This window comes from Cariama cristata, unplaced genomic scaffold, assembly GCF_000690535.1.
Source record: "Cariama cristata isolate BGI_N322 unplaced genomic scaffold, ASM69053v1 scaffold14565, whole genome shotgun sequence".
NCBI classification, from domain to species: Eukaryota; Metazoa; Chordata; class Aves; order Cariamiformes; family Cariamidae; genus Cariama; species Cariama cristata.
In genome coordinates this window covers 57,474-80,330 of record NW_009615910.1, presented here as the reverse complement: position 1 = coordinate 80,330, position 22,857 = coordinate 57,474, and the positions used below count along the sequence as shown (strand labels likewise).

General features: G+C 35.1%; 1 protein-coding gene across 1 annotated transcript in view; it reads right to left on the bottom strand.

Moving 5' to 3' along the window:
- The window catches only part of CCDC171 (coiled-coil domain containing 171), a gene marked incomplete at both ends in the record, with an annotated part of 88,659 nt that overhangs the window by 10,249 nt on the left and 55,553 nt on the right, over positions 1-22,857 (bottom strand). The window contains 5 exons of the mRNA XM_009699986.1: positions 10,784-10,969; positions 12,650-12,832; positions 13,496-13,722; positions 18,573-18,689; positions 19,464-19,968. Of these exons, the coding sequence (XP_009698288.1) occupies positions 10,784-10,969; positions 12,650-12,832; positions 13,496-13,722; positions 18,573-18,689; positions 19,464-19,968 (1,218 nt within the window). The remainder of the gene's footprint in view (positions 1-10,783; positions 10,970-12,649; positions 12,833-13,495; positions 13,723-18,572; positions 18,690-19,463; positions 19,969-22,857) is intronic.

The window sequence follows — 22,857 nt, the reverse complement described above, 5'->3', positions numbered from 1 at the left end:
GCCTTTAAATCAGCTATTTAAGTGCCACAGAAAAGAAATAATCCTTTTTTTTTCACTGTTACACTTTTTACCCTGATAGACCCCCAGCCTTATAGTTGATACAGTTCCAAGATTTCAAAAAGATGGTTTATACCTGGTACTGCAAAAGAAGACTTTTCAAAACTCTCTCATGTACCTGTATGTAAGTGAGGCACCTAACCTTACAGGGAAATTCTGATGCTGCTCTATAACACTCCTCTCTGCTATACACAAGCATCTGCAATACTGTTGTTCAATTTTGCTATACATTATCTAATTGTGCACATTAGCACAGCTTACAAAATAAAGATACAAACAGCACTTAGACTTTACTATGGTGCTACTGTAACACGTGAACAAACACAGAAATATTTAGCTGGATACCTATGATGACACAACATACTGCACCAGTTTCTTGTATTTCATTATAGGTGAACTGGGCTCAAACCATCTGTCTCTGATTATGTCCTACTGGTCTTAATGATCTTGCATTACCAGTGACATTTCTAAGGCCAGGAGCAGACTATTTTCAGTTCTCAAAAAATACTCTTCCATTGGATCTCATCACTCAATTTGTTTGCAATATTTTGGATCATTCAGGAAGAAGGAGAAACAACAGCAATAAAACTATTAACAATGACAATGAAATGTTACCTACAAATTAAGTAACCACAATTTCATTCCCATTGCTTATTTAAACAGGCATACAATTTGAAGTCAGTGGGAGTCTGGACACAGACTAAAAAGTCATCAGGGACAGGTTAAATCACAGAGCATTCTGCTTCAGAACCAAATTTAAGAAAAAGGTATTATGGTGCAATGGCTTGATGTCTCTACTTCAGACACTGGTTCAAAAAATTAGAATCCTAAGAGTCTTTGGGATAGTTTCGAGAAATTTTCTAAATAGAACTTAAGGATCAGTTCTGAGTAAGAAAATATACTGCCCATTACTTCAATATACTGGTGGTCCCAGTTAAGTTGTTTTAGTGCTGCAGGTCATTCTGCTGCAGTTTCTTGGAAGAGGCTGCTGCACAATTGCACCAGACACTAGTGCATCAGTATGAGCCATCACATTCAGCAGTTATGGACAATGCCAAGTGTGTCAATTTATGCCACCTGAAGTTGTCATCTTGCTTCAGCAAGAGTTTTTCATTTTCTTTAATTAATGAATTGGACAAATCTTTTTTTAACATGGCACTAACATTAACATGGGCTTCAGCAGATTTATCACTTTACACAGATTACATTCAAACACTGCGCTCTCCTTCAGAAGAGTTCTGACCAAGCCGTACATTTGTATTGAGGTATATGTGATTTCACACACAGCCCCAAATGCTGGTTAGTGCATGCATATTTTATTTTAATATTGTATCAGCCACACTCTGCTGCATGAACTATCTGCAGGGGGAAAACACGCATACATGGTTCTCTTTATCCCTTTTACTCTTTAAACCTCAATAAAACAAGCATGAATTGACAAACATGTAATTTCATACTAAAAGGTCTGTTCCTTTATACAGGTCACCCCTATCCCTCCTTTCATTAAAAACTGGAGAGTAGTCTGCTTAGCAGAAAGAACAGACACGGTAAAACAAAATTTCACTAATATGAAAGGCAACTTCTAAATCATTCTGTTAAAAAGCATCAAAGAGATATTACATCCCAATAGTCAGAAAGGAGATCAAAGTGCTATAAAGGAGTATTGATTGTGTTTCCCTTCCCTCTGGATATGCTTTGTGTCATACCAAGTGCCAACTGAGAGGACAAACCTTAAACAAGCAGTATGTTTTTCTGAGCATGGCACACACAGATCCTGAAGCAGACATGGTAAACACTGACAGTGATAAAACACTGCAACCGTTAAATCGAATTATTATTCATATTTCACTTTTGGCATGTTTCCTAAGTATAAGAAACTAGCACCATGATGGTACAAAACTTGGAAAATTACCTCCTTCATTCACCTAGAGAAGTAACAGTAATAAACATGCCTTATTATCAAACACATTGGGTGATAACACATAATTATTTCAGTAAAGTGTTTTTAAATTTTTTTTTAAGAAGACTTTATTTCTTCATTCTCACACCTGAGAAATTTTCGTGTATGACAGTAAAATACTATTTATAAATAAAATATTAGGACTGTTACTTAGAATTGAGATCTTGAATTCATAATTTTTAAATCACTTAATTTCTTATTGTATAGTTCACAGACAAAAAAACCCCCACAATAATTAAGGTGGGCCTACTTTAGCTAGAAGATTTTTAAAAAATTTTTAAAAGTCCTTCTAACTGGGACAGTAAAAAGATTAATATAGCAACAAGAACTTCAGTGGGTTTTTCATAAATACATATTGTAAAAGTCAACACAAAAATTTAGGCAATATAAAAAAATAATCTCTGCTTTGAGTTTGCTACCTGCTACAATCTCAAAGAGCTTCCATGCTTTTCATCATTAAAGGAAGACAGTACAGCTATAGATTTTGGAAGCTGAAAGCGGTATAAGTTTTGGAAAAAAACTGCCTTTGAAAATCATTGAATACCTAATGAAAATAGAGTGACAAATTAAATTCAAACCCCAATATATATGAAAGATAGGCATGGCTGCTGTCATTGTATGTAGCCAAGAAAGTGGACTGAAGTGCCAAGGAATGCATTTCTTGCTTTAACCTTATACCAGTTAGATACATAATTATATTCCAATAACTTAATTGTATTGCAGTAGGTATTTGAGAGTTAGTTACTTATGGTTTCACAAGAAGATATACAAATCTTTACAGAGCTAGCTTCACACAAATATAAAGCGAGATCATGGGAAAATCTAGCTAAGGTGAAAAAATGATGGAGCCCTGGAGATATTCTAGACAAACAGCAGAAAGAAGCAGATCTGTATATAAAGGCCTTGTATACCAAAAACCCCTAGAGTAGCAAGTTGCAAGTTCCACACATTGATACCTACACTACTAGGAATATTAGGGTTTAGAACACTTCTTTAAAAACATCCCATGCTGTTTTAAAGATCTATTGATCCCCTCTGCACATCTCAAGGTAACAAAGTTACTTTGTAGTTGTCCCAATAATGTAACAAAGATCTCCCAGGCACTGGATTTACCAAGAAGCCTTTCTGTATTTTTGAGTGAAAACTGACACATAGTTGAAGGTCTTGAAATAACAGGGATAAACCGTATGTAAGTACATATGCTTAATAACCACATACTGTAATTACACAATAATCCCATTTTTCTTCCAAATTACATGTCAATAAATCTTTCTCACTGCACTATAAATTCCAAGGTCACGGACAGAGGTGTTTATTAGTGTAATTACAATGCAGCAATAAAACCATTAAGCTTTTAGATCCCGATATTGTTCCATTTATTCTGCCTTTCCCCCAAGGGAGGCAGATAGTTCCTACAAATGGAATACCCAGAAAATATTGGAAGTTACTTTTAAAACACTATAAAAATGCTCTGGTTCATGCAATTACTTTGTTACAGTTTTCCTTTATTTAATCTTTGACAGAATGTCAGGATTTCTTTTTTTTTTTTTTTTTTTTAATAGCACAGTGCAGCAAGCAGACTCAACATAAAAAGTATTTTCTGAAATAGGCAATGTTACTACACCGTAAAGATGCAACTAAAGCATTCTAGATTTCACTGTGTGCCAGTCCTTAATATGTTAGACCAAAACCCACAAGGTCTCAGCCATCTGTTGAGAAGTAACTTGCAGTCCAAATTATTGACTCTTGTTTCCACACTAGTTTCATTATTCCTGGGCACAATTCTACCTGTCTTGGTTACTTGTCTTCCTCTGCAAACAACCAGAAAAGCACTTAAGTGCATGATTAGTAAAAAGACTGTTGAAATCAGACTACTGAATAAGACTAGTATGGTCAAGCTTAATCCGTAATTTTCTGTAGAAGGGAAAGCCTATTGCTTGGAAATTAACTCCTGGTCATAACCACCCTTCAAAGATTAACTAAAGTGATGTTATGTAATCTTGACTTATTCCAGTGTTCTCTCTCAGTGCCTAAATTACACCCAAATTGTTATAACAGTGAGAGCATCTTCCTTGGTTATCTTAAGCTCTTTCACATGTTAAAAATAAAATACAAATTTTTCTAATATAGGGATGTATTTTCTTATTAGATAAATAATGTTTACACCTGAGTAGATTGAACATAAATGTAATAAACTGAAAATTTCTTCCACTCTTCTCTTATGTAAAGAAGCAGCAATTTTGGAGATTATTTTATTATTTTGTTAGTATACAAAAATAGAAGGGAATTTGCCTGACAAAAACAGCCTGAATAATATTCTTACAACTAACCAGTAAAATATTGTGTAGTAGAATAATTTAAAAAAATAACAAAAACCATCCACCTGGTATGAATACATGTTCAAATTCCAATATAAAATCATAACATAGCTCAAATTACAATGAACTGTTACTAACATTAAACTTTCAAAACTGGACAAAAGATGATCTGCAGAAGAATGAAACAGTAATATAATGGTAATATCAATATCCTTTCAAAATTAAGAGCTTCTAATTAAATTAAGTTTGTGTGACTCACTGTAAAATTCTGATTTGTTATATTGAACTTCATGTTAATGCAAACACAACTAGTTCATAACCACAAATTTTAACTTTATCCTTTCTCCTATTCTGCTCATTACCTACATATTTTCCAGAAGGCTTGACTCAGAAAAGTTAAGGCAGACCTTCAGCAACTTGGTTGCTAGTTGCTTGGCTGCTTCATTGATGACTATGGAACAAATACAATACTTTTCTAAAGGCCAGGTACTGACCTCAGTCCCTCCAGATTACTCATGCTGATACTGATGAATGTTCTAGGCACAGAACAAAAGAAATACACAGACCTAACAACCTGGCTGGAAATAAGTTAGTTCAGCAAGGAAACGCAGGGATCAATATTCCTAATGAGGTGATCTCTAAAGTGTGAAAAAGAACAGGGTAATGCTTGGACCTGAATCTTAGAGGCTAATCAGAGAAGCAAAGCAAGGAGAGCTGAACCCAACATAAAGAGCTGCTTTCAAAGTGCTAAACAGGATAGCATACAATTATTTATTTCCATATGAGAGAAGATTGGTTGACAGCCGGTTGAACATGAGCCGGCAGTGTGCCCAGGTGGCCAAGAAAGCCAACAGCATCCTGGTCTGTATCAGAAACAGCGTGGCCAGCAGGACTAGGGAAGGGATCATCTCTTTGTACTCTGCGCTGGTGAGGCTGCACCTCGAATACTGTGTTCAGTTTTGGGCCCCTCACTACAAGAAAGACATTGAGCTGCTAGAGAGTGTCCAGAGAAGAGCAACGAAGTTGGTGAAGGGTCTGGAGAAAAAGTCTTACGAGGAGCGGCTGAGGGAGCTGGGGTTGTTTAGTATGGAGAAAAGGAGGCTGAGGGGAGACCTGATCGCCCTCTACTACTACCCGAAAGGAGGTTGTAGAGAGGTGGGGGTTGCTCTCTTCTCCCCAGTAACTAGCGATAGGACAAGAGGAAACGGTCTCAAGTTGCACCAGGAGAGGTTCAGGCTGGACATTAGAAAGAACTTCTTCACTGTTAGAGTCGTTAAGCATTGGAATGGGCTCCCCAGGGAGGTGGTGGAGTCATTGTCCCTGGAGGTGTTCAAAAAACGTTTAGATGTGGCGCTTCAAGACATGGTTTAGTAGGTTTAGTAGGCATGGTAGCATTGGGTATACGGTTGGACCTGATGATCTTTGAGATCTCTTCCAACCATAATGATTCTATGATTTAATGCACAAGTTTGTGATTTTTAAAAAATAAGATAATACAGTGGATAGTAAGGCAATAAAACAAATGCACTTCTCGGACAAACCACAGAAGAAAAAAATTTAAGGTGACGTTTAAGTTGAGACATCTGAAGTGCAGATTGAGTAACAGTATGCAGACTTTGCCAGAGTTGTCTTCTCTTTCCTTCTGTGAACAGAAGTTCTCAGGTTCAGTCCACAACAGGATGCTCCCTATGTGTCTATCCTATTATGTAAAGATAGCAACCGGTAGAAGGAAGCCTGGAAAGACTATCCCTTCCCATATGCCTAAATTTCATGTACAATGCATTGCAATCTTTAAATGAGAAAGCACAAAGGACCAGCTCTATAGCAAGTCTTTAGCTGACCTAACACTCTGAAGACTATCTATCTAAGAAGTTATCCATAGCGGAAGTTATGTAAGAGAGAAGTAGAATGAGCAGGCTTACTTATTTTACAAATAGTGTTAACACAAACTGAAATACATGACAAAACTTTTTAACCTGTGATTTATTGTAGTAAGAAAACATATGACCTGCCTTGACTAAGAATAAGGCAGACGGCAATGGTAATCCATTCTTACCTACTTTATAAATTATTTAGGTGTTCAGAACATAGAGAGTATGGAAACTAAAAAAACCCCTGTAATCAATGAATTACAAATTTTAGTTTCTAACCTATTTAGAGAGGAACTTGCTTCTCTTTAACATGCTAAACTTCATTAATACAAATTCTCTATTAAGTTAGATGCTAATGGTAATCAGCTATACTGTTTTCTTTAAAAAGCAGCATTTAATTTAACTAGGCAATGCACAGAAATGCCGTTTCTTCATGGAGTGATAAACAAGTTCTTGGGAATCAACAGCATCCCTCAGTGCACCCAAATCCTAACAGTCTTTCCAACTTCAGATGTCAGAGAGTTTAAAAAGAAAATAAAATCCAAATCCTATTTCTGTTCTTACAGTGACTGTAATCTTTGCTGGTCTGAGAAGCATGAAAATCACTTGGTCTTCCTCTTACAAGTGAGGCCTTTTAACCTTTCTATAAGTTATAATACTGCATCATTTGCAGAAATAGCCACAAATAAAACTGACTTGCAAAGGGTGTGCAATGGTACTAACAAAAGAAATTGTACAAATAATTGAAATTATTTTTCAGGGAAAATATGTGACTATAAACGTATGAAGAGGAAAAGCAAGAAAAAGCAGTAAACTGTGTACCACCTTCACCTGAAATCCACACCAAGAACAGAGAGCCTGCTCAGGGAAAACATCCACTTCTAACAAACCCAGAAATACCAGTCTCCATCAGAATCTAATGAACTCAGATGTGTCTGTTTAATAAAGTATACTACATCTTCTGAACACAGAATATGCATATAAAGATTTAAATGAAATAGCTAGTGAAAATAAACATTCCAAATCTTCCCATCAGAAAACATTTTTCTGTGAGTGTTATCAAATGCTTTTTTCACTTATGCTGTCATAAATCAATGTCAGCTTCACTAAATGCAGCAGAGTAAATAAACGTAAAATTTAGAGTATCTTCTTCTAAAACATGTATTTAAGGCTATTTTGAGGCAGACCAGTAGCAAGTTACATGATTTAACATATATTGCACTTAAAATGCACACAGAGTTATTGATTAACAATTTATAGGACTTGCTCCATAAATTAAACCTTAAAAAGATGTTGTTTCTATTACAGGTACAAACATACCTAAAAGGAAGTAAATATACACACCACAAGAAAAAGCATTTTAATGGAATTAAGACATGCTTGTTTAAGGAGTAAAAATTATGTCTGCTATAGATGCATGTTTAGCTTTTGTGTAAAAGTTTCTATTCAAACACAGGGGAATCAGAATTACTGATTTACCTCATCTAATAAAAAAAGTGGTGTAAAAGAGTTGCTTAGCTCCAGCTGACCTTGAATGTAATTGGCTACCTTGGATGTCTCTATGGTATATGCCATTAAGAAGATAAAAATATACAGGATTAAAATCTGAACTGATAAAGCTAAGAAATTAAGTATTACTCCTTTAATAAGCCTACTTTATGAAAGTATGTGAATACCAAAATATCTCCTTACTGATTGCTGTTGAAGTGTGAATAAGTTTAAAAATAAGTAATCACAAGTAAAAGTATCTAATATTTCATTCTTCCCCTTACCTGTTTAAAAACTATGAATAAAGAATTCAAAGCAAGTTCTTTTACTCCATGACACTCTACTCCATCCAAAATCACTTGTACACCAGTGCATTCTTCAAATTTTTATGCATACTTAGTCTAGACCAATAGATTATTTGTATCTTAAGATGCAGATGGAGGCATATTTTTTCTATTATATTTTCTCACTGGAACAGTTCTTTTTTTCCATACTTCTGTACTATTTAAGAGTTTAAAAGCTTATGTAATTGTAAGAACACTGTTTTAGAAGGTCAGGGTTGATTATTACAGAGGTGACATTGCTCCACTGTACTACAAAACAAGAGCTACAAAAAAAAACCCATTTTAAGTCACAAAAACTGATCAGCCAAGAGTAAAACATCTGTCAGTTAAAATGCCAGGGCAAATGCAGAGACCATTTCTGCCTGTCATGAATAAAGCTGTGAATAAAGTGGGATTGTGGCACACTGTGGGGAGAAAAAAAGCTTATGGAAGACTTTTAAAAATTCAAACATGTGAAGGTCAAAATAAAAAAAAGTCCTTTTACCCTTGATATCAAAGTTTTTGTATTTATTTGTGTTAGACTGCTACCTGAATTTAGGAAGTGGTTATGCAGTACAAGTTTGGAACTGTAAAAAACAGGAATAAAAAATGAAGGTAAGATGATGATTTAGAAAGTATACATTATAAAATCATATATGTATGATTAAAAAAAAAATCAAGAAACACTACATCATGAACATGTGTTGCCACGCTAACACCACTGATCTTGTTTCCTTCATTGATACAGTCACAGATACATGCCGTTACAACCACAATGCCGTTTTGTGCTAACTACTGTAGTAAACATCATGAATTAATTAGGAGGTATCAATCAACCTTCTGGTATTTAAACAGAATTTAGGGACATTTGGGTCAAAACTCCTCCATGGAAAGGATCGAGAATTATGGAGTAATACACTTACAAAACCAAATGAGTGTAACTGTAAGTGGTAAGTTTTATCTCTAAAGTTTATTTTGTCAACTGTATTAGCCTCCATCCCATCACAACAGCTATATTATTAAATTGCATTGTATCTTTACAGCTTACATCTACAATCAATCATTTTACACTAAATCAAGTTGTTCCAGTAGCAAACAACAGCTAGGGGGTTGCAGAATTAGGATGCATATTAGGATCGCTGCTGTCTCAAAAAAATGGTATCTAGCCTTTAATTGATAAAAACCAGAAGCCTAGGAAATCTAATTCTGTACCCAATAATCCATATAATAGATTTGTTTAAAACTCCATCCTATATTTTAAATGCCTACAACTGACTTTTGTTTCACTTCCTCTGAACAAATGTAAAGGTATGTTTTACATATGAAGTAAAATATGGTGAAATACCATGCATTAATATATAAAGAGTAGATCCTAACGAAGATTCCAAATAACATCTGACTTTTATTCCTTCTCCTCTTTATGATCCTAATATCTATTTAAAAATATTGAATCAAGTGTTTCTCAAAGAAATCAAACACAAGTCTAAAGGCTTATATATACTGCAGTTATATCTGAAACAAAAAAAAAGCAATAGTATTCATAAGTAACCTGACTGAAACATTAGACAAGTTTGTTCTTACACTGAAATTAAACAACTAAAGTTAGGGGACCGGGAGGGAGAAAAAAAAAACAAAAAAAAAACAAAAAAACAAAACATAAAAAACACCAGGTAAATTGGAAATGTCACTGTCTTTCACCCTTAGTGAGGTAAGGCATTTTTAGTAAATAGGACTGCTAATGAAAACCCTCCTTAATAAATTCAACAATAGGCGTCTGCTGCCTCCACTGTACATCAAACTTCAACTCTGCTGCAAGTCATCCTCCTTGACATCCATTTTCACTGTTACACTTTTAACAATGTTTTCTGACATTTCTACTAGTTTTGCAGCTTGCATCTTTTTGGTTCTCCACCCACCTCTTGACATTTCTTATCACTTCCTCCCTAAATCTTCCTCAGAATCACAAGTGCCTCTACTTCTCAAAATACCAGTGAAGCAGTCACTTTTGCTCAACTATCAATTCACAGAAGAATACTGTGAGGTGGAAAGACAGTAGTAGGGCTGAAGAGCAGACACAAGCAGCAACGCTTGCTTTAAATAAAAAACAAATGAAAGCTGCAGAGCTCAGGTCACCACACATTACTGGCCTGCTATCACAAGGTTTCTTCTCTTCCCATGTTAGATATCCAACTTGTTTCAAACCTCTTATTCTTTCTCTGCTCCTTGATTTGCTACCATAGATTCTAATAACAACATCTTTTCCCCCATTACTCATTGTATCTGGGGAAAATTCTAAATCCTGATGAAAAACTATTTTTCTCTATTCTTACCTAGCATATTGCAAACTAACAAATGCATTCTCTACCCTAAGATTATATTCAGGAAACAGCTAATCCAAGTTTTAAAATATTCTTATGATCTCTATCAAAACCGGAAGTATTTCTGTATTTCTTCCTGCATTTTTCCTACAGTCTGCAAACACCTCATGATAGCTAGAACTGTAGTCCCTTATGTATCATGTAAAATCCAGACGCTTCACAGATTACAGATATTGGTGTACACTGCTCAGTCCCAAAAGCAGAAAACAGAAGATATACCTTGAAGTTTCATGTTGAAAGTATTTTCCGAGTACCCTAAAATTCCAATGGACTGAGTAGTATGTGTGCATTTACTCTTATAATTTTATTCGCATAAGAACTGCAAGATTTGGCTTATTCACCAAAAGGTAAATTTCTGCCACCTGTTTCGGAAGGATAATCATCTTACCTTTACCATTTCACTTAAGACTTGGGTTTTATCTGCTTCTTCACTGGAGTGCAATTCTAGTTTATTATTTAACTCCTGTAGCTGTTGCGCCTGTTCATTCAAAAGCACTTGTGCCTGATGCTCCCGATGTAATGCATTATTTAATTCTTCACATGCACTTTCAAATCTCTCATGGGTGATCAGTTTCTGATAAGGGAAATAAATTGCGTCTGATTGTGTAACTGTATTCACTTGTTTACATGCTTGACTTTCAGAGTTCCACTTGCAAACATATCAAATTCCACAACAAAAGTGTGATAAAAATGAGTATTTAGTTTTTTTAACATGAAGATAGATCACCAAACAATAAAACAGCAGACAATTTTATTAACTGTACTTTTTCAAAAAAACATTCATGGTACTGTAAACAGCGTGCATTCATTATTCTATTCAAATTAGCATCCCAGGTTGTAAAGAATCAGTATATAAAGGAAATATGCATATCAATGTCATATACTTCAGTGCATATCTTATTAACCTTTGTAATCATCTTCCTGGACTCCTCCTCCCCTCCCCATAAGAAAGAAGAAATAATTCCTTCAAGGAAAATCACCATCTACATTTGAATGACAATCTAAAATGTGACAATTTCATCTAACTGCCCCAGAAGTTTAAGGGAATAAAATCCATTATGAACAAAACTGAAGATGATTGGACATAACCTTGTCCATTTGAGTAAAAGAATCCACTTTACCAGCTTGAAACAGGAAGAAGAATGAATGTAAAATCATCTATTAAATATTCTCTGCTTGGAAGTGTTTTGATTGGGACACACTGACAGGTCTACCAACTAGGCCTCAGGATCAATACTGGGCACAGCTACAGAAAACACTGCTCATTCTGGGACACGACTGTTTCAGTTACACTGTGCACCTGTAAAGAATCCTTATTCATTTTCTTTCTCAGATAGCCCAAACATGAGCTCAATTCTGAATGCAACCTATAGAAAATAAGCATAGAAGGGAAGGTGCTCAGTGAACCTGCAGCTTGCTAAAACAAGACAAGTTTGTTCCCCACCAATAAGAACTGAAGGCATGGTTCCAAGACTATGACAGGGAACAAACCAACAACCCACAAAATGGTATCATTCCCTCAAATACCATATCCGTTACTCACTATACTGTGGCTTCAAGTGGTTAAGGAACCTTTCTGTTGTCTCTTCTCATTCCTGCCAGACAGTGCTATTTACATGTTAGTGAACCCACAATGTTTAAGTAAATCGATCAGCAACAGCAAAGGGTCAGAGGAATTTGGTATGTATGTGCTACTGAGAATGCAAAGAGGGCTTTTTTTCATCCTTGCCATAAATTTACTCCTTCAAGGAAACAGCCACACTAAAATTTGCACTGACCAGCTCAGGATATAACCCATACTCAAAGACAGAGTAAAATGTCTATCATATTCAGCAATATCCATGCAGACTTTAAAATACTGCATTTATGCTTTATGAACTTCTCACGAACATACTTACTGGATCCCCTTATTCCAGCTGAATTTACTCTGTTGAAGTGAAATCTGTAAATCCTTTTAGGGTATATAAATCACATTAATATTTTCAACACATGGAAGAAAACCTGGGCTACTGAAGACCAAACATGTAATTTACACAGAATACCTCATTCTACAAATCAAAGAGAAACTCCTGCGGAAAGGAGATATTCTAAATACATCTGATAAAGTTCAGTGACATTACAAGGCAAGTTTTCTGGAAAATTCTGTTAATAGTAGATTGATTTTATACTTGTTTTTCAAAAGAACACAAATCAAAAAAATGTGTAAAAAGGAGGATCTCTTAGAAGAAGTCTACTCTAAATCCAATATACTTACAGATTGCGTAAACATATTTAATTGTTCTTGCAGGCTCTGAGCTTTGTCAGCTTCTTTTTTCATCTCACTGAAAGTCCATTTGAATTCTGCAAGTTTTAGGCGCAGTGAGCGGCGTTCCACTTCTGCTGTATGAAGTCTTTGTGTAAATTCAAGTATTTGCTTCTGCAAGGAGGCTATGCTTTTCTGTTAGTAAACAGAAACAAATTCATGTGCTATAAAATGTGGTATTTTAGCAATAAAATTGATCACATTTAATACCTAAGCAAATTAGATAAAGGTGTCATTTTGTTCTCCATCTCTAAAAGACACACACTAGTGCAAAATCATGAACCTGTTTCACCTACTGTTGAGGGTTACTGAAAATTCTGTTTTCAAGGAAGTACCTGTTTTCACGTAAGGCTCACAATAGAAGACAGATTGTGTGAGAAATATTTTAAGCTTTCATTTTGGTTAAAGGGAAGATTATCTTTACTGAAAGACAGAAAGTAAGCAGGAGGGGAAAAAAAAAGAACAACAAAAAACCACAACCTTACCATTTAGTTAAAGCCAAATGCAAGCCTGCTCTTATAAAGCAAATATAATTTTGATAGAACTTCAAAAATATCTTTTTCTTGGATATATCAAATCTCTTCTTAAAATTATTTGACAATAAAAGATAAGATCTATTCATGCCCTAATGCTTTTGGGTGTTGCAATCAACTTCTGATTCTCTATAAAGTTGACTTTGATGCAACGAACTCATAAACAATCTGAAACAAAATTAATGGTACTATCAAGAGAACTTCACTTTTACACTTATGCTGTGAACCTACTGTTTACATAAATTAGCACTATAAATATGCATACCGTAATGGGTAGTCTGTCACACAATCCAGCTTCCAGGGCCTGGGTATTTATTTTATGAAGTCCATGAGCCAGCCTCTCTACCAAGGAGTCTTTCTCCAGATAAGTAATGCTTCTGCTTCTATTTAGTGGAACAGTCTCCATTATCACATTCAGCTTGTCCATAAGTTTTGAAAAGGAGTTCCTGGCTGCACTTACAACTAAGTGTGCAGAAAGCCAGGAGTCTGGATCTTTAAGGAACAACAACAAAAAAGAAACATCAAGTAGGTTATTAGTTTCAGGTATTTTCAGTGAAAAAAAGCAACAACAACAACTAGCATCTTTCAAATACTCAGTAGAAAATTTCCATTAAAGAGTGGAAGATTATGCTCACAAGAATATCTGAGAGCGTGCTTGGGACAAATTCTGTATTTAGCAATGAACGCTCTACTTCTATCAATCTTTGGATGGAAGGGCAGGATAGGATTTGAAAGAACAGGATTTGTATGTCAAAGAACAATTTTCCAGTTGTTTTTATGTTCTCCTCCAATACTATATTTTCTTAAGTCTTTCTTGGGTGTTCTAATTTTGTAATTCAGAAAACATCCAAGACGCATGCAAGCAAATGCAAGCCAGGTCAAGAATGTTAGATGTGACAGCACGTGGTAAGTCACTTTATCGCAATATTTACAACGCAAATTTCTGAGTGTTTCCTGACTCCTCTTCCATCCCCTCTATAGATGTCTAAATCATTTGCTGTTCAAAATTAGTGAGGCTTGGTACCTTAATGCCATACTATTTATATTCTGAGACAAGAGAATATAATTTACCTTATTCCAAGGCAATTAAAATTTTACAGCTACAATTACTTATTTCCCCGTAGGATTTTGGTAATCATCCTTCTCATATAATGGACTTAAGGCCCCAGCACACCCAACATGTCCTGCTTACCGCTAGATTCGTCAGGTCTGTAATTAATAATTGTGTTTAATGTTGATAAATAAAATTGTCAGTGCTCCTTCCACTAATTGGTATTCCAGATAACAGTTAATAGGTTTATTTATGCCTTAATAAAAGTCTTGTAATTTAGTTTTCCCTCTGCTAGGCAGGTCTTAATCTGTCATTACTTGTCTTATGATACTATCAGTGTAAGATGACAAGCATGGAAGAGCTTATTTACATTCAGTAGTATAGCAGATCTCCTGTTGCTGCAGTGAATTAAAATACTTCCTTAAGAGTATAAACTGAAAAAAATAACTATAGCTTTTTTAAGTTAAAGAATTTCTTTTTACTCATTTCGAGGACAAAGTCAAAGGTTCAAAGCAAACAAAACATGATTATTGTTATTTTTACATAAGATTCTCATAATAAAGAATTTATCATTTACACACATGAGATGAGATTTATCGGTAGGCAAACAAACAAACAAAAAAAGCACGTGATAAATTCAAATACTCTTTTTTCAGAGCCATTTTCCTGCTCGGTTTCAAAATACTACAATTCCAGTAATTCCAGTGCTTAACTGGAGTACCATTTCTGAGTACATGCTCTCTAGAACCCCAGCTAGTAGTAAATCTGTCTTTTCTTCATGTCTAAGATAGCACTCTTTCTATTCTTCTTTAAAGCTAAAAATCTTTTCCAGCATTTTTATCTTGCACTTCAGCTAACAAAACATCCTTTGAAACAAACAAAAAAATCACCTTATTGTTCTCATACTCAGAAGAAACTGCTATTGCAATGCATTGTCTACTTTGGCTGAGGCTCCTCTCTTTTCCTTGTGTTGGTTCTCTGTTACTGATCACATAAAAGATAAGCTACCTTCATCATTTAACTCTTATCACAGATTATCCTGTCCTATCTGTCTTTCAGTTTCAAAGACCATCTCTTTTCTCCAGTCATGATGCATTCACTAGTTTGAATGTCTAGTTGAAATAATCTAAAATTAAAACTAGAACATTTGTACTGCCTTCCATGTAAGATCACACCAAACTAAAAAACTCTCCTTTGCTGTTAAATATCAAAACAAGGATACTGTCAATTCCTTCATTTTTCCTAGAATTTCCACCTGCTATCTCATTTTATGTAAGATTGTTTGCTTGCTAGAAAACACAGTATTTCTCTGTATGTGCAGCACCTAGGATGTTTCCCTATGTTTAGAATCTCCAGTTTAACTGTATTAAAAATAAAATAATAACAACAGTTCAGGAACTTGTGTTGTGGCATTTTGAAACAATCAGTCCACTTCATAACCAGAACTACCATTATTCAGTACAGTTCAGCTTCCACAGCTTAAGGCACCTTCCTGGGATGGGGAATAAAAAAGCAAATCATCACCTCTCTTTTTTTTTTTTTATTAAGAGTAGTTTGGATTAACTACACAGGTACATGCTGATGACTACTTTGAAAGATGGAACGAGAATATAATGCAATTCCACAAGGAACTGCATCTATAACCACTAGGAAGAGAATATATGGTTTAAGTATATACATTTTAAGTATCTGCCCACGAAGGATCAAGCAATTACAATAAAAGCATTAAATGATGTACATTGTGATGTATCTTAGAAACAATAAACACAAATACAGGTCTATCACAAACAGCAATTAATTACTACATTAAACAAATGAAGAAAAACACAATGAAAAATGACAAATCTTACTTCATTGACAGACAAAGAATTCTTGTTTACTCTGTTTTGGTGAAACAGAACAGTCAACAGGATGAACTTAGTAGCACAAGACTACTTAGAACAAGACTAAAATTTTCATGCTAAGCTTCCAAAGCTTTTTGTATGTAACAGTTGACAATATTTGTATTCAAAAAGCTTGATTTTTACCTTCTCTAGTTTATCGCAGTAGAGATCCTGTTCAAACAAACCTACAAAACTAATCTGACAAACCAAACCTAAACAAAACAAAAATCCCCAATACTTTAAAGGACTTGTGTTCAAATTGAAGCTAGGAGATCATTTCAACACATACTGGAAGGAGAATGAAACTAATGAACAGTGTAAAGGGAAATGATCATGAATATCAAAGCAAAACCACTTTTTTTTTAAAGTTAAAAGCTCAAGAAATGCGCCTCAAATCATGAGGGCATGCAAGCCCCAAAGTTCCAGTGTCACCCAAGTGATGTGGATTTGGTTTCTTTCAGCTGCCTCAAATGGTTCCTCAAAACCTAGCCATCTTTAAAAGTAATTTTTAAGACACTGATCCATTCCATATTGTAGACCCTGACTGCACTTTCTTGTGCCTACTCTCTCCTATGATGTGGAGTCTAGTCTGGAACTGCCATTATTTCAAGATTTGAAGAGAGCAGACGCCTCTCAGACTGCCTATTTACTTTTTAAAAAAGTTCAAATCATTTAAGTTAGTTTGAAGTTTTAAATTCCATCTGAAATATGACTTACAGAACATAAAATAATTTTCTAAGTATGCAAGTTTTCTTTCAAATATATTCCTTTGGAGCCTTATCACTTCGATACTTCTGGAAATTTCATGTCAGATCTTAAATTATTTATTACTATTTTTTGAACCAAAGGTTCTTGACAGACTTTTGATCTCATGAGCAACAGAATTCCAAGTAATACATGAGCAGTTAGATCTTGAGGTTCTGTGAAAATGACTTAAAATGGAGACAAGCTATGAAAGAAGCACCAAACTGACTGTGGCCATAACATTCTCAGCATGGCTTTTCCTAATTCTCCAAATCAAAACTGTTGAGTGCAGAGATATCAAGTAAATAGGGTCCACCAGAATTCTCATATATTTCAACACTGGCAAAATATCATGAGGTTTAGGGTATTCTAACTAGTCACTTCACAACATCGATGCTGCTGTAAAATTTCCCTTGATTCTTTTTCAATTTGATGTTCTTATTCAACACTCTGTACACAGGAACTCTTGCAGTATAACCGCACTGAAACACGGTTCAAACGTTGTTTTCTAAGGATGTAAATTTCAGTTACTGAAAACAAGATGATCAAAGAAGAGAGAACCAAACTGAATCAAAACACTTCTGATCCAATGGCTGATTTCTGATACCGGTTTACTGTTCAAGATTATGGGAAATGTACCACCTTCTCTCTGTACTACTATTTCCCTTTATCCATATAAATTATCCTTCCTTTAATATCCTCTATTCTGTGACGGAACTGTTTGGACTTTGAAACTACCAGGTACCAAAGAACTAGCGATGACAGCAATGCAGAGGAACCAAGTGAGATCTTATATGAGTCCTCACTGCACAGAAATTAGGGAAGATAGTTAACAGCTGGGAATCAAGAGGTGACATTTCCAGACAGTGGCAGCAGACTTCCAGTAGAATTCTATATGAGGGGAGACTGAGGAAAATTAGGGAATCTAAACATAAATCTAACTAAGCATATACTTAGAGAAGGAATACAGCACAGACATAAAATAGGGACTGCTATACACTGTGTAAACTGAGAGCATTTTATTTCTCTCTCAAAAACCACAAGATAGGCAGTAAACCAGAGGAAAATAGTATACATCAAATTCAACTGTTTTCCAGATTTGAAAATACTAGATTCATACAATACAAAACACAGTAGGAAATTATTTCCCTTTGGTCAGCAGCAGTGACATCCCAGGTTGAATATGTGCCAGTTTTAGGGCCTGCACTTAAGAAATACACAGTTCAAATAGACAGAAATTATGTAGATTTTCTCTCTGGATAAAAATTAAGTTGAGCTTCAGTAAAACACTTTTGGACTATTAGAATAGTGGAGTAAGGTAACTAGGAAGCTTCTAAATGTTAGTTCATTGGAAGCTTTTAAGAACAGGTTAGCCAAATATCTATTGGTATGGTGTAGATGTTTTTTTTCCTATATCACTACAAAGCAGGCAAAACTGTTTATATGCTTTCTAGAAGCACTCTCCAGCCTTCTGTTTCTATGACTCTATATACCAAAATGATAAAGTATCATATCACAAATTAAATTAATCTGTTCCAACAATATAGCTCTCCAGAGATTTGATCCAGAATAGTTTAGATAAAATCCTAAAAAAGGAAATTATGTAACCACCCTGATTATTTCCTTTTTTATCTTCTACTACAATAATTTACTTTTAAAATTACCTGTTTTGTTAACAACATCCTGTAATTCAGTGACAGAACTGATTATTGCAGCAAGGAGGTTAGAACTAGTAAACCAGCGGAGTGCTTCAACACAATGAGTTTGCTCCTCTTTGCAACCTGTGAAACAGAATTGTAGCTAGCAATAAAACTGAATAACTTCGATAAGGCACAGTACTATCTCCAGCTCTTTCAGAAATTGACCAGAACTAAATATATAAGCCAGAAACTAAGTCTTCTTTCAAGGACAATTTAGACTGTATTAAATATGCTCCTAGAACTACTAAAACAGAAAAGTAGATGGATCTTCTAGTTTGGGAAACATTTTTTTATACCATTTATCATTGTAGGGGTAAGCATGAGCTGTTCTGGTAACAGAAAGGGACAGGAAGACTACATAATCTCTGAAGAAAATTTAGAAATCCTATAGTAATATTTTACCTGAATCAGAAAGTGACTTTTTGCATTTTTAGTAGGAAATAAACATTAAAAGCAATTAATAAAAGAAGAGGAAATACCTTTCCAAAAAAGATGCTGCTGGACAATCGTTTAGCAACATTACAAGGTATTTACCACAGAGAAGATGTGGTAGCACCTAGTTCTGAAATCCGTAACATATCAAACAGTATGAGTTTGATATCACACAGATATCAAACAGTATGAGTTCACATGTGCAGTTGTAACTTTTTTTCCAATGCTTAAGAGACTAAGCATTTCATTTTAGGGGAAATTACATTTGTCAAGAAATCCAGAAATCACAAATCCAGAAATAACATTTGTCAAAATGTCACTAAATTTGTCTTTACACTCTATTAATAACAACACTACTATTTGTTATTCACTAACCACGTAATTTGACATAATACTTATCAAAGAAGAAAACAATTAGCTTACTTGACAGGTTATGTTTGTGTTTGGATTCTCCTATACAAACTAGAATTCCAGGGCTTTCTTTGAAGCCATTTGCCCAGGAGAAGAGGGAACAAGAAGACTGGGCTAAAACTTTTAGTCTGTTAGCTGCCAAAACTGCAATCACACCTCTTCGGAATACATGAATCCGCCCTTTGATTTTTCTTTTCTTCAGTTTTGCTTCATCTTGATTGTTTTCCTCCACATCAGAAAGAGCACGAACTAGGGTCCTAATCTCCTGGTACACTAATTCATAAATGTTGACCTGATCTTGGAGAAGGTCTCTTTGGGAAGACAGAGCACACAATCGGCCATAGAGAGGATACAGGGCACCTGCCAATAGCGCGCAGGCTGCCAACAGAGATGAATGCTCCTTCTGAACCTGTGTTAATGTATTTTTCACAGAAACATTTTCAAGGGCCAATTTCTCCTGTCTTGTTTCAAGGACATAAGCTTTTTCCTTGTTTTTCTCTGATGTTTCTTGACATTCCTGGGATAACGGTAAAAAACAAATAAAATCAGAAGAAATATTAACTGGAAGATATTTTTTAAAATAACAAAAATCATCTTTACCTAGACAAAAGCTAAAAGATTTTTTTTTCAGATTCAAATAACACATTAAAGGAACAACAATTATTAGTAATGTCTGTCAAAGTATCTCTCCTAGCAAATAGTTACAGAACCAAACATACAAAAACAAATCAATAGTACGTGGAAAGTTTGCACAACCTTCAACTACAAATGGACTCCAGATTTCTGATGATAATCCACTAATACTGCAATAGCCCACAGAAGGTCAAACAGTACCTGGTTGTTCACCATACAGTTTTATGAGTTGGCTTAACAATAAGCACTTATGCACCAATTTCAGAAAGAACATTGCTCTTCAAATCATAAAAGGAAGTTAGTGTAAGAGCGAGGAAAAAAAAGAAGGAAGACTCTGGAAGGTAAACCTAGACAGATTGGCAGCAGCTGGGAAAGGGGAAGTAAAGGTGATCTCTTAATTACTTTGTAATCAACCCCCTACTTATATATTCACAGATTAATTAGGTCTCATACAGAATTGAGTTTTGAAAAGAACAGTATAATACAGACATTTTTATTTCAACTAGTGCCATTACAGATTTTTTCAACTTTGCAGAACATTTTTTCTTTTCCTCTACATGCCCTGAAATAGGGGAAGGAGGAGATTTAAAACAGTAAATGGGTGTAGTAAAATGAAGACACTAACAGCCAGGGAATGCCAGGACTAAGGTTAGACCATGGAGACTGGTTGCTTTTGTTAATATGCAGCTCTTGTACAGAAATCAAGACTCTACACTGGGACCTCAGAGATTTAGACTGGCTTCTTGATGCATGAGAGTCCTCTGTGCAACAAGCACTTGGGGCTACATTTAAACAGGATACAGTGGTGTAAGGAGATAACAAATTTTAGGCACTGTTGACAAAGAACCCAGAAGCCCAAGTTAAATGCTTATGCTACAGTTACAACACATAGAAACAAAAAGGCAAACATGAATGGAATGACATGTGCATATGATGAAGAAAAGAAAGGATTATGCTAAGCTTCAGCTACCCCTCTTAGATCTACAAGCAATTTTGTTAAAAATGTGGTGAGGTTATTCCTGTTAGCAGTAGCCAAAAGAGAAGTAAAATAGTGTCATCCAGCCGCATTCCCATGTGTTCTATTTGGTACAGGTCCCAAGTAAGTAGTGAGGGTGGCACTCTAGTTTCTTCTTGCTTCTCCATCCTGCAAGCACAACAGGGGAAAAAAATACCTAGCCATCCCTCGAATGGAAATAGAAGATTCCATGCTTTTGTAGATATGTTCCCTCCTCAGTTCAGAATGTCTTAGACCAAATAAATATTTTATTATTTTTTTGGAAGAGAAAGAATTTGTAGTGTAATTAAAATACTTTCAGTGATACATAAATAGAGCAGGTAACTAAAAGATTTAATTATAAAATGCAATTTACAGGCCTCATATGTCACTTTACTACTCTAAAATTAAGTATGAACATGTACAATACTTTCAAGTGCTACTGCATTATTTACAGTGTTTGATTTTTACAGAAAAAAAAACCCTGATAGCATGACTGGAAGGAACTGAAGAGGTAAGCTGAATTTAGAAAACAACTTACAGTTTCTGGCCATCACAGGTGAAAGGCCAATATCTGAGTAAACAAAGTGTGATCCCTACAGGGCTGTTGGGCAGCAATACTAACATTCAGTGCTCTGCCTAATTAAAGCTTATTTTTTTAAAAAAGCTTAGTGTTTTTACACTTATGGTTATATGGTAATACGCAAAAGTGAACAAGACAATCTCTGACTACAGACAGGTAAAATTTTTGTAAGAAAATACACCTTCTTGGTTTTACTGGCTAATAATTGCTTTTGTCTTACCCCACACTGTTTCTAGTGTTTTCTTCAAAGCTTAAAAGCACAGGTTTTGAAAGGGACATAGAATTCTCTTCCTAAACATTGGCACGCCAGATTCCTTCAGTGTTTGAGCTTTGAGGGACAGCTCACTGGGTTGCAGAGCTTGTTGAATTCCAGGAATCCTTAACAAAAGATCTGGAGCTACTAGCAACACTATTTCATCCTACTTCTTACTGGGTCCTTACCCTTTATTCTGGCATGACAACAGAACTGGAAACTAAAAATATGATAACACTATGACTTTAAAAGGTTTTCCTTTATTTCAGCTGTTTTATTTTTCTAAATATATAAATCTAAATAAACAACATCAACACCACTGTCCTCCATTTCTTTCCTGTGTTTTAACCACATGGGCCAGACATGTCTACCAAAGATATCCAGTGAGTCAGGAACAGCATAGTTACATGTACTTCTCCTCCTTTTGCACTGATTGCACTGACTTTTGATACAATTGCAAGATACCACAGCCTTTAGCTAATTCACCTGCCTTGCTGTAAAAGCAAGGCTTTCAAACAAACAAAAAAAAAACCAATAAAAGACATTTTTTCTCCCTAGAGGACATTTTCCCTTTCCTATTTAGCACATCTTTTATTTTTCTGTTGAACTTAACATTTTTACAGTAGGTACAGGATTTTTCTTTTACAATATGTTTTTGCATATCAGAACAAAAACCTTCTATTTTAAGTGGTTGCCACAAACAATGGGGACAGATTAATAAATGTCTACATAATAAAAAAACAACTGATAGTTAAAATTCAGAGGACATTTCCTACGAGACTGTGCACAGTCTGAATAAATAATTTGTGTAAGGCTAAGGAACTGGCACAGTAACATTTTCAAAATGGCACACTATCTAATCAAGAAGACTGCGCTCCTGCTACAAAAGGCAAGGAAAAAGAATACCTATTTTAAGCTCCATTGACTCTCCAAACATGGAGAC